At 42.3% G+C, this 14,507-nt stretch overlaps 1 protein-coding gene across 1 annotated transcript in view; it reads right to left on the bottom strand.

Annotated features, from left to right (window-relative positions):
* Positions 1 to 2,286: 2,286 nt before the first annotated feature.
* Positions 2,287 to 14,507, bottom strand: part of HHIPL1 (HHIP like 1) — a 30,772-nt gene continuing 18,551 nt past the window's right edge. The window contains exon 9 of the mRNA XM_054068276.1: positions 2,287 to 12,200. Within this exon, the coding sequence (XP_053924251.1) occupies positions 11,596 to 12,200 (605 nt within the window). The 3' untranslated portion in view covers positions 2,287 to 11,595. The remainder of the gene's footprint in view (positions 12,201 to 14,507) is intronic.

Below are 14,507 nucleotides of genomic sequence, written 5' to 3'. Positions count from 1 at the left end.
TAGGGAGTGCTTAGAAAGAATGTACTAACAACCTTATCCGAGCAGAGCCTACGCTTTTACTAACAACCTTATCTGAACACAGTCTACATTTGTGAAGGCCAGAAGCATACCAAGGGCAGTCAACTGAAGATAAAGAAATGCAGGTGTCCACACAAATGATGAGACAATCTTCAAATACATATGCATGAAGAAATGATGTAATCTGTTGAATATACATTAGATTGCGAAACACTTAAGAGTTAAATTGCGGACGCGCCGGAATCGTCTTGGAACCTGATTTGGGTTTGAATACCCCTGGTTCCCGGGGCCTCGAAATAAAGCACCACATATAACCTACCTGGAATGGTTATGTGTTTGTCTCTATGCTAACACCCTGATTCAACTTGAGGTCACCCTCTTGTCCTATCACCTGTCACCTGGGAGAAGACGCCAGCTCCCTCCTCTCCACAACCTCCTTTCAGGTAGCTGTGGGCAATGATAAGGTCTCCCCTCAGCCTCCTCTTCTCCAGGCTATACAACCCCAGTTCCCTCAGCTGCTCCTCATAAGACTTGTTCTCCAGCCCCCGGAACCAGCTTCATTGCTCTACTCTAAACATGGTCCAGCCCCTCAATATCTTTCTTATAATGAGGGACCCAAAACTGAACACAGTATCCTAGATGCAGTCTCACCAGTGCTGAGTACAGGGGCACAATCACTTTCCTGGTCCTGCTGCCCGCACTGTTCCTGACACAGACCAAGATGCCATTGGCCTTCTTGGCCACCTGGGCACACTGCTGGCTCACATTCATCCACTGTCAAACAAGATCCCCAGGTCCTTCTCTGCCAGGCAGCTTTCCAGTCCCTCTTCCCCAAGCCTATAGCGCTGCATGGGGTTGTTTTGTCCCAAGTGCAGGACTTGGCACTTGGCATTTGGCCTTGTTAAACCTCATCCTGTTGGTTTCAGCCTATTGATCCAGCCTACGTACAGACTGGATGTAGCCTGGAGAAGAGGAGGCTGAGGAGAGACTTTATCTCTCTTTACAACTACCTGAAAGGAGGTTGTGGTGAGGTGGGTGCTGGTCTCTTCTCCCAAGTAACAAGTGATAGGATGAGAGGAAATCACAGAATCACAAGGTTGGAAAGGACCCATTGGATTATCGAGTCCAACCATTCCTAACACTCCCTAAACCATGTCCCTAAGCACTTCATCCACCCGTTCCTTAAACACCTCCAGGGAAGGCGACTCGACCACCTCCCTGGGCAGACTGTTCCAGTACCCAATGACTCTTACTGTGAAGAATTTTTTTCTGATATCCAACGTTGTGCCAGGGGAGGTTTAGACTGGGTGCTAGGAAAAATTTCTTTATGGAAAGAGTGGAAATGCATTGGCACAGGCTGCCCAGGAAAGTGGTAGAGTCACCATCCCTGCAGGTGTTAAAAAAATGTGTAGACTTGGTACTTTGTGACATGGTTTAGTAGACAGAGTGGTGGTGGGCTGACAGTTGGACTGGATGATCTTAGAGGTCTTTTCCAATGTTAATGATTCTGTGATTCTACACACACACACACACACACACACACAAGTATAGGGCCTACAGGAAAGCTGGGGGACCCTTTATCAAGTAGTGCAGGGATAGGACAAGGGGTAAAGATTTTAAGCGGAATGAGGGTAGATTTAGATTAGATATTAGGAAGCAATTTTTACTTTGAGGGTGATGAGACACTGGCAAAAGTTACCCAGAGGAGTTATGGGTGCCCCATCCCTGGAGGTGTTCAAGGCCAGGCTGGATGAGGCTTTGAGCAACCTGATCCAGTTGAAAGTGTCACTGCCCATGACAGAGGGGTTGGAAACTGGCTGATCCTTAAGATCCCTTCCAACCCAAACCATTCTGTGACTCTACATATACATGTGTGTGTGTACGTATTTTATCCTGGGTGGAGGTGGTGCTCTCCCCAGGTGCATAAGGAGAGCAAGAAGGGTGCTGCACCTTCATGTGTTTGTTTACAGAGGTGTTGTAAATAAGACTCATGGCTGATGGTTCTTAGACATACTAAGCCATCACAGGACAAGGAATGAAAAGACTTTTAACTGTTTAAAATAAAAAGATGCAAAGAGAATATACTGTTGATGCCTGTAGGGATCAAAAGATGAAGATTTTGAGTAGTCTGCTGTGAACCCCATGTTACACAGCGTAATCATTCATCATCCAGACACAAGAATGAGACAAGGTACATTTTTATTCAAAATAGATGATCTGAAGCTGACTGCCATGAATTGCATAGAGATCACAGGATGCAAAGGACTAAGCTATAAAATGGTGGAAAATAATTTCTGGTAAATTAAAAGTAATGCATGGGAAAAGATAAACTATGTCTATACATCCAGCCCAATGATATATATTCAGTGGTGGCACCTGTTCAGGAAATATCAACTTAATTCTTGGTGCAGACCAAAGAAGCAAGCAGAGCATTGGCAGTGTTTAGGATATAGGAGTGTGAGTAAAAGAAGATGCCTGACTGTTTTAGTATACCGAGGACTCTAGGGCACACCCTCTGTGTATGAATAGCACACATGCTCTTCGTTCCAGCTCAGCAGAGGTGAAGAAACAGAGACAGAAGAGGTGGGAGCTCCAAACTGTAAAGAGAATGACTGAGAGAGGTTATGACAGGGATCTGGAAAACCATCAGTGGCTTGGAGACAAATACAAACTAATCATTACTTTGTACAGATCAAGAAGAAGCAGGCACCCATAGAAATGATCCAGCAGCTGGTCTAAGAGAGGAAGACGTTTTTCCAACAAATTGTTAAATGGAGGAACCTATTGCCACAGGCTGTTGCAGAGGCTAATAAATAAATCATCTCACAAGGAGCCAGGGAGCATGATGGGGGATGGATCCCAGAGCCGTCACTGGTTTCAGCATGAGCTCAGCACTCTGGGGATTCCTAAGAGGAATGGCAAGACCCCAAAAGGCCCAGGAAGACCCCCTGAATGGCCTAGACTCTGAGGATACACAAACCACCCGCTGCATCCTCTTGTCTCCCCATTCTGCCACCAGCTCAGTAGCCCTTTTATCCCAGCAACCATCTCCACACTCTCCTATAAACCCCACCCTGCTTCTTCCTCTCCCTTCTGAGACCTGCTGCGTGCACCTGAGGCCTCTTCCCTATGCTGCAGCCTCTGCCTGCTGGATGCTGTGCCCAATCCGTACTTTCAAAGGTTGCCCACCTTTCATGCAGGGTGGCAGACACTCCTTTCTACTGTCCTTATTGATCTGACTGCAGCAGGAGAAGGAGAAGCAGGACACTGTGCTGCCCTTTAAAGAAAAACAGCACACCACTTGCCTGTCAAGCTTTTACAGGACAACTCCACTTGCACACTGTTTCTCCATACAAGCTTTACTCAACTGGCTGGAGGCAGGATACTAAGCCACCTGGATTTTTATCATGTCTATTTTGCTCTCTGTGAGTCTCTGACATTTCTCATCATCATATGAGGCTGCTGCAGGAGTTTTCATCCCTGCCATTTCCAGTGGGGTGCCTTTCTCCTGCTCCCCTCCCATGGCAGCTCCCACATGGCCATACTTCTCTGCATCAGGAGGGAGAGGATGTAGCTCACACTCCCCCCCTTGGTTTTGTCCATATGATGCGGGAATCATCTGCCCGGCATCTCCAAGAGCCAGCTTACTTCAATTTCCAAATGGAAGCAATGGCTGTGCTGAAGGACCACAATCTGCAGGTTTTCCTTAGTTTTCTTGTGTCATTGCTGCTTGTGTTTGAGACCAGCAGATCACAGAGAGCAGAAAAAGGCTGATGAAGCAACAACAGCACATGCTGGTGTAAGGTGAAAGATTTCATTTTTATTCCAAAACATAGATAATTTAAATGATCTGTTAGTGAAAGGGAGTCAGTGGGGAGTCAGTGGTGAAGGAGAATTTAAGAAGCACCTGTAGCAGTTATGACTCTGTGTGTTATTTGTGCTGTTTTCCTATGTGGATTCGTGCCCATGTATCCCTCACTAGCAACTTGGATGCTGACACCTGCTGGCCGACTACACTTGCCATGGAAACATAGATCACAAAATGCTTGAAAACCAGGCAGATAAAAAAAAATTGCACTGGCTTTGGAGTATGAGCTACGCTAAAGAAAGGTTTAGTACTGCAGACCCCAAAGGATGACAAGGATTTTCATTTAAAGTTCCTAGGAACCAGCACGTCATCTAGCAGGCATGGCCAAAGCTTGCCTGTGTTTGGGTTTCCCTGCCTGAGCAAAGCAGGAGTTGGGTCACATCAGCCCAGGAAGTCTCGGTGGTAGCAGAAGGACTGGAGACTCATCATAAAACTGTGAAAGCCTGTCAGGAGCCCCTGGGCTTTGCCTTTTGGCTGGCCACCATGCTCAGCAGAGGGGAGGAAGGACACTCAAAGTGCCCTAGGAGAACCAATCACTTCATCCATGGACTTCCAGACTGTAAGTGGAGAAGGCTGCTCTGCCAAACATGCTTGGTGTGCCAGCATTGTTTTCTGGCTTTAGATTTCATAGCACAAGAGTTTGGTGATAATGTCACATTACAGCCTCAGAGAAATATTGACTCGTAGTAACAGTCAAAGGGTATAAAATGTTAAAAACTATTTGTAATTATGGGGCAAAAGCTGGTTGTATATTTTAAAATACTGTTTGGATTTATGTTAAATTTAATCTGAAAATTGTTTTTTCTTGGACTGGTAGTTTCTTCTTTCGTCTCAAATAATTGCAACAACCCTAGAATTATTTTCCCTTCTGGTTTGGGTAGAGATGCTTTCACACAGATTTTTTTAAAATCTGGAAATTATGTTGTCATTATATTCTCAAAGATCAACATTATTATCTAACTACTACTTCTGTTTATCTTAATTAATATTAGAAAAATTCTTGCCTGTTAAGGCTGGAGTTTGAAAAACTCTTGTTTTCAGAAAAGCAGCTAACATTCCTTCCTATTTGGTTAAACAATATATGTATCATGGTCTCAAATATTCATCACTAGGAAAGGTATAGCTAACCACAAGAATGGCATCACCCAGAGAAAGTGCTTGAAGACTAAAGGTAGCCAATGAAACCATGTCTTTAAAGCTACTCACTGAACTTCCTGGTGAAATACTGGTTTTCTGAGTTTCATCAATTTTTTTTTTCAGTATCCTTCAAGAACAGATTGTAAGTATCTGTAAGGTGTTCATTCATCTGAAATCACTCTCAGAATAAATCCTGTGGAAAATTCTTGCTTGTACCATGTTTGTCAGCAGCTCACAGGAAAGTGATAAAATATTTGGCATTTTATACATTTTGATGAGGTAGAGAAGCCATGTAATATAGTTCTGATCCCTGTCTAGAACAGGCAAGCTCTCAGAATAATCTATCTTCTGATGCAGATGTAATTACCACCTGATAACTCCCCTTCCCTAACTACTCAGCCTGGGTAGACTGTATTATATTCCAGTCTTTAAAGGTGAGCTTTAATAAACCCTTTTGTTTGTATTCTGACAAGTTTTAATAAAACCTTTCGTTTGTATTCTAACCTGTTTCAATACCCTTGAGTGAAGGACATGATACCAAGGGACTGTTATGTTTATTGTCTGCCTGGGAGCCACACAGCACTAAGAAGGAAAGAGGGCAGGCTTGGGCATGCTGAGCTTCCCTGTTTGTCACCTTTTTGCTGGGGACTGAACTGCCATCGTGTGGACATTTTGCTAACTTGCATATTCCTATGAAAACAATGAGCAAGAGAGACTTGGGATCCAAACAGAAGAGCTGGGAACCATTAGTTGGTGTGAAGTTACAAGTTAATTTGAAAAATTCACAGGACATAGGATTAGTCCAAGATCCTGCTCTGTTTTGCTTGTCTTTTCACAGCTATTTAGATTTTAAAACATTTACTGTTCTCTCTCTCTCTCTTGGTCCAGCATTGTATAGGCTGTAAATGAGGAGAGCAAGGAGGAGGCACAGAATAGGTGACATAAGTTTGGGTATCCTGTGGCAGTCTGAATTTACCAATAAAATACTTATCTATATAAAGAGCTTTTTATTTTATTGTTAAATGTCTTAATCTGTTGTGTGCTACCGCTTAAGTGCAGATGGTGATTAAATTAGTACTTCTCCTGGAGAATACAGCCTAAAACCTCATATCCCTGCATAAGGGTCCATATGGAACTAATGGGGGCTTGGGGCTAGCATAAGCACTGCACTTCATCTATCTCCACCAGAAATGCGGACTTCAGGACTGATTATACTAGGCGTGTCCTCCTTTCCTAGGCAGAAACACTGTCCAGGTGGAATGCAAGGACCAGCTGCTATTTACATCCATGAAGACTTGAGGATTTATCTGCGTCTGAGACATCCATTCCCTATGTATATGCAGATGTTACACAGAGATGCAGATTTTTGTATACGGGCTGTGCATATTTTGTTCAAATGAAGGCAAATAACATTCACTGTATCTGTACACAGTGAGCCTTCACCTTCCTCCATTTGATCATCTTACATAGTTCCTATATTGTGGCAAATAACCATCTGCTTTTTATAGCATAGAAAATAAAGTTCTCTGCTCCAAGGATTGGAAAATTCAGGACAGAAAACATACATTCTTAAGCTTTCTTCTTGTATGATTGCAGCTCAGCTTATTATTGATCTACATAGCCTTAGAATTCAGAGAAATTCATGTTTTGTTTGTCTTTGAACTTAGAATATGAACACCATGATGCTGGCAGACAGTCATCTGTCTCAGAGTAACACCAGGTGAGGAATATAACCAGATTTAAAAATATGCATTGCAGTACCTCCAAAACCCACCTAGTTGTTTTGATGGCTAAGTAAGAATATCTGATTCCGCTGGTTTTTTTTACTATTATGACAGCCAGTGTGAGAACTAGTGAGGCAGATGAATTTATTTAGATTGAGACGATACAGATTTTTTTCCAAATATAGGAGAGACATTTATCTGAACCTCTCTCCCCTTAAACAGACAGTGATTCCTTCTGTTACTAGTCATTTGCAATGTATGAAAAGATAACAGCTGTTGTGTGCTTACAGTTATATTAATTCATACACCAGCTTAAAGAATAATAGAAAATGCATACTGTAATGTAAACATTTGGTTATTTTTATTATATAAAGCAAATTGCAATATCATAAACACAAAATATGGACTTTATTTGAGTTACCAGCACAATTCAATGCATGACCCTATTTTCAATCCAATTATTAATAAAATGAAAAGAACAATCTTACTTCTGTTCAGAAGTAAGTATTTAACTTTCCTCAGCGTATATAAAAATATATATATGTGGATATGAAATGCAAAGCAGTAGGCCAATTCTGCTGTTATTTGTATCACTGTAAATAATAGCTAAATCCAGCCAGGCCAAAGCTAGCGTGGGCTCTTACAAAGTTTTTGGAAACATAGAATGACATTTTAACCTTATTATCAAGGAATATGAAATAGAAAAGTGGCATCTTCCTTAAAAATAGTTTCCCTGTTTACCACATTATTGCTAAAGAATGATTGCCATTTACATCATAGCTGCTTTTCTGACTACATTAAAACATTGCTCAAGGCAGCTTTATAACTGCACCTGTGCCCTAGGGTAGTCTAGACATGAAAACCTTGGGAAAGTCATGTTAAAGGCAGCAAAGTCTTCACACGTGTCAAATGGGTTTGAGGTCTCATTTGTTTACAGGGCAAAAACTAAAATCTAAAAACTTAAATTTGGAATGCAGCTATTAGATATCAAATGATGTTTGCATCTCTTTCCATATAAAAAAAAAAAATGTGTGTTTGTGTCTGAAAGTATCTAAGGAGGCTAATGTATCTCACATGCCAGGCTTCCCTTAGAAAGATGTCTATTGGCATCCTTCTGAGAGGTAAACTAGGCTTGGATATTAATCTGTTGTGACTGTTTTTCTCGTCTGCATTTCTGATTTTCTATGCTGACAATAATCAAATAGTGCCAGGATGAGCTCACACACACTGGGATGGATTTGTACTGGGTAGACCCCCCCAAACCATATTGACGCTAAGAGGTTAATGGAGAGGCAGACTGCTCAGTGCATTCCTAGAAGTGTTTTGCTGGGTTTGAGCTAGGGGCCAGCAGTGCCTGAGCTGCTTCCTTGGCTGTACTGAGTCCTCTCACAAAGGTACTGACTGGTGAGAGGTGGGGGAGAGGCTGGTAGGGGGAGTGAAGGCAGGAGAAACACCATGGCGTCATCTGAAGTTGGGCCCCCAGGCTCATCTTTGCTCCTCGGCGTTGCCCACAGTGCCACCAAAGAGCTTTCTGAACTTCACTCATGGCTTCCGTGTTATTTAGTTACAGGCCACTGTACTTAGTAACGTGATACATGTGCCTCTATTCATACCCTGCAACCCGAGACAGAGAAGCTGGGCAGGGCTCCTGCTTCCTCTGTGTAGGGGATGCCCTCATGGCATGCTCCATCCAGGGCTCAGTATCGAGAAGGGTTTTGCCAGCATTCGAGCAAGCATTCCTGCTGACACACCCTACCTACTTCACTCTTTCTCCACTGCTTTGGCAGCAAGCTCTTATGTTTTATTTTCCCCAAATACTTGTGGGAGATAGATATATCAGATGCCTTGGAAAGAATGTGGCAACTTCAAATTCTTTTGTCCTGAAGATACTGTCTAAACCACAGAGTGCAACTCAGCATGGCAGTGCTCAGGCCGATTGCTGGGTACCAGAAGCAATCTAAGTGAAAAAAAAAAATCCAAAACAAAACAAAAAAAAAGAGCACAGAGTTAGACTGCCTTGGAGGTAGAGAAAAAGATGTAGCAAGGCTGGTATACATTGTTCCCTTTGAGATATACTGCAACCTCCATGTGATACAGCTGTGCTGTAAGAAAAGGAAATACTTGTAAGGCAAAACGCAGATGCTCCAGCCTGTCACAGAGGTGAATTAGGAGAGAAGGCAATAAACCATAGCGCTACTGGACAAAAGCCTGGGACTATGCATAACACCTTCAGAAGAGCAGCTAGAGAGGGGTAACCAGCATTATTCTAGGCTATCTTAAGACCCTTATCCCGAGTCAACATGCAGGCTGTATCCTGGCAGGTTCAAAGGCAGTAGCAGGGCCTATCAGTTTATCCAAAGCTCAGTTTATGTGACATCCTGGCATATAAATGTATTTTTAAATTAAGAAAAATGCTAGAAATACATATCCTATTGAATAGCAGATGATCATTAGAGTATTTACATGTGCACGTACTTCTGTTCTCTGAACACAACAAGCTCATTTTATAAATATCAAGGAACTAGACTGACAAATACCAGGATTTAAGAGTAGAAATGTTTTAAGCTTGGGAGGGACCACGATGGTCAGAAAGGTCTTCCCACCATCATAACAGTGTACTGAGCTGGCAGGTATGGAAACGCACACACATCCATGCGTACTGAGCTGACACACACTTGAAGGCCGGGAGAAAGGATAAAGGGGGAGGGGGGCAAATTACTTGCAAGTCTTGTCTCTTCCTCTGCTGATAAATATCTCCCCTGTGACACTGGCAGCACCCACCTAATGCCAGCAGCAAACACCAGGGGTGTAGGGCTCCGTGTTTGCTGTCAGCCAGGCCATGGCACACATTGCTCTTATCGATGGCTGCTCCTCATGGGATGCCTTAAACATGACTTTAGCTGTCGCCAGAGACTGCCTGCCGCTGAGGGACTGCCAGACAGGGATTGGTGGCAGTCACCACCACCAATGTGCACGATGTAGGTGGCGTCTGCCTATGCTCAGGAGGATCAAATGGACTAAAGCAGGTGCACGATAACTAACAGTTAAATTAGAAAAAAACATACCTAAGTACCTGGAAAATGATGATAAAATTCCTGTCTGACTGGTCTGTGGCAGATATTCTTGAATAATTTCAAGTCCTTTAGACCAAATTCTGTTGTGCAGAGCTTTTTTTCTACCCAGAAGATTTTAAGCACAAATATGACCAAGATTCTCCTTAAAATCTCACAGCTAGAACTAGCTGAAATTTGGCTAAGGAGCCAAATAAAGCAGAAGAACTTCGAAGACGAAAGACTGCATCTCCACTTTCTGTTTTCTTCCAGCCTGCTAGTCCCATCAGCTCAACAGGTGCCAACTCTTTTAAAAGGAGAATTCAGAAAGGACTTTCTTGTCCCCTGAATGTTTTGATGTGCCTGAAGTGAATTTCTGCACTCTAAGCAAATGTGTTTGCACCTTCACTGCAATGGGAAAAGCCTAATGACAGTCAGGTCCCTTATGGTATTTGTAAGTTTTCCAATGAAAAGAGAGTAGTATTTTGCAAAAGGCACTTTAGATGTCTGTTCTCCCCTTTATAATTCATAAGAAGTAGGGAGTGCTATTTTTATGGTTTTGTATAGTGAAGGTGTTCTTTACTATCAAAAAGTATCAGAAAATTCAGGAAAAATATTTAAAACATTAAATTACCATATACGTCAATGTTTTAGGCTTAACAGGACACTGTCAACCTGAAATTGGGAATTAAAATAAGCATCCACAGTCAGAGCTTTAGATACAAGGTTTGGCTTGTGAACTTTCCTGTATGCGCTAGTCTTTTTGCATGTTTCATTTTGTCTTTCTCGCATTCTTGTGTAAGCAGCAAGATAAAACTTATCTCGATTGTATCAGGGAAAAATCATAACCTGGCAGAATACTACCAAATGCAGGGAGACCACAAGACAAGAATACGTGTCTCCAATCACCACTCAGGTGAAAAAGACATTTCAGACAAAATGAGGTTTACTTTCTTTTTACATCCTTTAAAAAGGGGTGAATATTACAGGATTGTTACCCCACTACATTACCTCTTGTCCAGTCATTCACACCTGTGAAAACTGAATGCAAAAACATGTGGCTTCACAACCTTTGGGAAAGTAGAGAAACACGTACAAAGTATCTTCAGGGTTAAACTGGATAACCATCTTGTTCATGTAAAAAACTCCACATTTTCTTTTGACTTAGGCTAGTGTAAACTGCAGAACTATTTTCCAGGCAGTATGCTATGATTGTTTTCGAATTTATCTGATTTTGCTTAGACACAGTTATCTTTGATAACCAATAGGTTTATACCAATAAAAAACATAGCAGAATAATCATTTTCCTTTCAACCATGGAAAGTTAAAGAAAAAATTCTACTCTTGTATTCTACAAAGAAAGGCACAGATTTACATATACTTAGAAACCACCATTCAGAGCTGCAGGTGTTAAAGCAAGCGAAACAATGCAAATGCTTCCATAAGCAAGAGTAAAATGTGGTCATTCAGGAATTCTTTTTTTTTCGGCAAAACACTGTGAAGCATGGCTGGTGAATGCTGTATTTTGAAAGGTGAAAGGGCAAGAGGATGCGTATTTTTTCTCATCTATAATGGCTGATGTTTGGAGGTTTCTTATAAAAAACCCTCCACGCAAACGCACTCTGCCCATAACATACTCAAGTCACTGCTTCATTTTACTTTTTCTTTCCCCCTGAAGGCAGAAACATGAAGATGAGCATAAAGAAAACAGCAAGACCCCTTCAAACAGATGCAGCATCCTCGTTACTGTCGCTGGTTTAGAGAGTTGGGCAGGAAGGGGATGTGTTCAGCTGCTCTGTCACCAGTCTGCCACCTCCTCCCGGCTGCACACCACGCCAGCGTCCTCCTCATGGGAGCAGTTGTGCGTGCCAATGTCGGCATGGGAGCACTCCAGTAGCGTCTTCTCCTGCCCTAAGCACTGAACATCATCCAGGAGAATGCGAAGGGAGGTTCCTTCTCCAAATTCTGCCTTCTTGCTGGCCCGCACCACGTAGGGAAAGCCCAGCTGGCGGCACACCACAGCGGCAGCAGGTGAGCCCCAGCCATCATCACATACTGTGCCCCACTCACCATTGATGTAAATCTCCACCCGGCCCTGGCTCCGGCCATGGCTCTGCTGCTCCATCAGTCGCACAGCACCATTTTGCAGTGGTGGGGCAGTGGTGGGGGGCTTCTTCTTCCTGTGCTGCCTCTTCCTCTCCCCTCCCGTCCTGGGCTTGGTGGTCTTGCCGCTGGGTGCTGGTGTGGTGGGCGTCCTGCTTCGGTTCCCCAGCGGTGGTGGGGCTTGGCCCACCCAGTCCACAGCTGGTGTGTGGTGGATTTCAGGGTCTGGCCCACCTGCCTGTGGGGCCTTGGTCGTGGTCTTCAGTTGGGGACGTGGTGTTGGTGTTTTCACAATGAGCTCTAGTGGGGGCAAAACCCAGACAACCATGAGTCTATCACTCAATGGACACTCCTTAAAGACAACTACATGAAAATGGTGCTTTTTTTTTTTTTTTTTGCTTATTTAATTCATTTATTGGAATTTGCTTACTTTATCCTGTTAGGAAGCAAGAACACTCCTGGTGAACCAACATTTCCTCAGAGTAAAATGTCATCTGCTTTTAGCTAGCAGAGAGGACTGCAGGCTTAGTGTAAACTAGTAAGTCTCTCCCAAGAAAGAAACTCCAAGCAAAAATTCAGCCTGGCCACTAAAGGAAGGGCACTGGAGTTTCAGGATTGGAAGAGGAATTCCGTCTGCTACTCCTCTCCCCAGCTGAAAGCATTTTAAAGACAGAGACTATTTCTGCTTCTCTTTCCACTACTAATGATTGGATCCTTACCAGACAAAGAGTGCTGGCCTCCCCACTGGGCCAGACGCTTTATACAGAGGAGCTGAAATCAGGAACATTCAAAATCAATTCTCTCTGGCAACTGGAATGTGCAAAAGCAATGGAGTTGCCAGGACAACACATAAAACAGGATTTGGGGTTGGGTTTTTATTTCCTTATAAAAAAAAAAGAAAAGAGCCTTGAACTCCAGAAGAGCTGAAAATTCTTTGCTGTCACAGTTTCCAGGCGTTACTGGACTTGCTTATTCATATGTGCTCTATTTTTAGCTTAAAAAAAAATAAGTTTTAGCTTGTCAGAAGGAAGCAATTCAGAATTGCTCAGAATAACAATGAACTGAGCTGGGACAGTCATTACAGACATCTGCAAAGACATTACAAGTTTTTGAATTATACCCTGGGTTTATCCACACTCATTTGTAATTTGCTTTGTAGCACAGAGATGAGCAAAAATATGACTGTCTTATTTGTGCTTAATATCAATTGTCCCTAAAAGGCAAACCTTTGCAGCAGTCCAATTTTTTTCTAAATAATGATCTTTGGAGTGCAGTTGTATTTGTGGCATGAAAATATTGCCCTTCTTTGGAAGATAAGGTTCTGAAGGCAAAAAACAAGTGTGAAAGCCTTACTTATGCACACCTCAGTTGCTGAAGCCTGATCTGGCAAAGCCCTTAAAAATCTTGGAACTCATAAAATGATTTGTAGGACTGTATGAAAACTAATGGTCACCTGGGAGTACTTTTCGCCTCACCAATCAAATTGGTATTATATATTACTCTTTGTCAAGCTATTTATTTCCAACGAATGCAAGCTGCATGCCTTGGCGATTCTGTTACATTCACAGTAAACACTAACCAAAAGAGGAAAATATTTACACCTACAGATCCTGTTTTCATGCTTCTGAATCAAAATCTTCATGCTTGGTTTTCTCCTAAACATGAATTCAGCTCTTGAGACACTTAGCAGAATCCCACTGTTTTTAAGTTTTATTTTATGATGAAAACTACCTCATAAACAAACCTACAATGTTTAGTTATTTGTGTAGTTTAAAAATCTGAACTTTGGACTTTCATGGAGAATAATGCAGCAGGAAAAATAAAGACACAGCTGGCTGACACAAACTAAATTAATAATATTTGCAAACTGCGTGCACAGCTTACAAAGGAGAATGTTCCCGAAGATGAGCTGAATGATCAGGCATGTCAACAGTTAATAACAGCCTTAGATCGTGTTCCACCCTGAAGACTCAGTCTTGCAAAGTACTGAGTGCCGTGATTTCTCCCTGAGCTGTCAAAACTGTCAGTCACTCAAATGCAGTGTAACATGATTAATGTATTTAAAAATTAAATAAAAGTGTTCTGACATTAGAGATCAAAGTTATATTAACTCCATGACAAAGTCATTAGAGGACTAACTTGAAACTTAAATGCGTAAACAAAATGCACAGGGGAAAAGATAGGTGATACTGCTTAAGCTAATTTTGAGATCCTAATAGTGCATTTAGGGTTTTGCATTTAATGTAAATAATACTCAATGAGCTATTTATCAACCCTTTAGCCATCATACCCTTCATGCCTGAAGTGCTCCTCACTACCTGAAGGCACTGCAAAAAATCACTTACCACTGAAAAGCACCATCAAGCACAGGATAGCAGTACAGAAACAGTTATGGGGAAACCAAGTTGGTGGTAATGAAACAGGCACGATGCATCTTAGACAAGGGAAAATGTACAGAGGCCTAAACTACAGAGATTTCACATGGTCAGGCAAGAGGAAATACCTTATGCCTTATTTGAATCAACTCTTCGGTTCCCAAACAGCTGGTAAGAATTAATTTTGAGGATACTCTGAACAGTGAAGTACTGTGTGGTCTTGCATACAGAG

The sequence above is a fragment of the Cuculus canorus genome, chromosome 5 (genome assembly GCF_017976375.1).
Source record: "Cuculus canorus isolate bCucCan1 chromosome 5, bCucCan1.pri, whole genome shotgun sequence".
Classification (NCBI taxonomy): Eukaryota; Metazoa; Chordata; class Aves; order Cuculiformes; family Cuculidae; genus Cuculus; species Cuculus canorus.
Note: the sequence above shows the minus strand (reverse complement) of the source record. Positions and strands in the feature narration are given on the sequence as shown.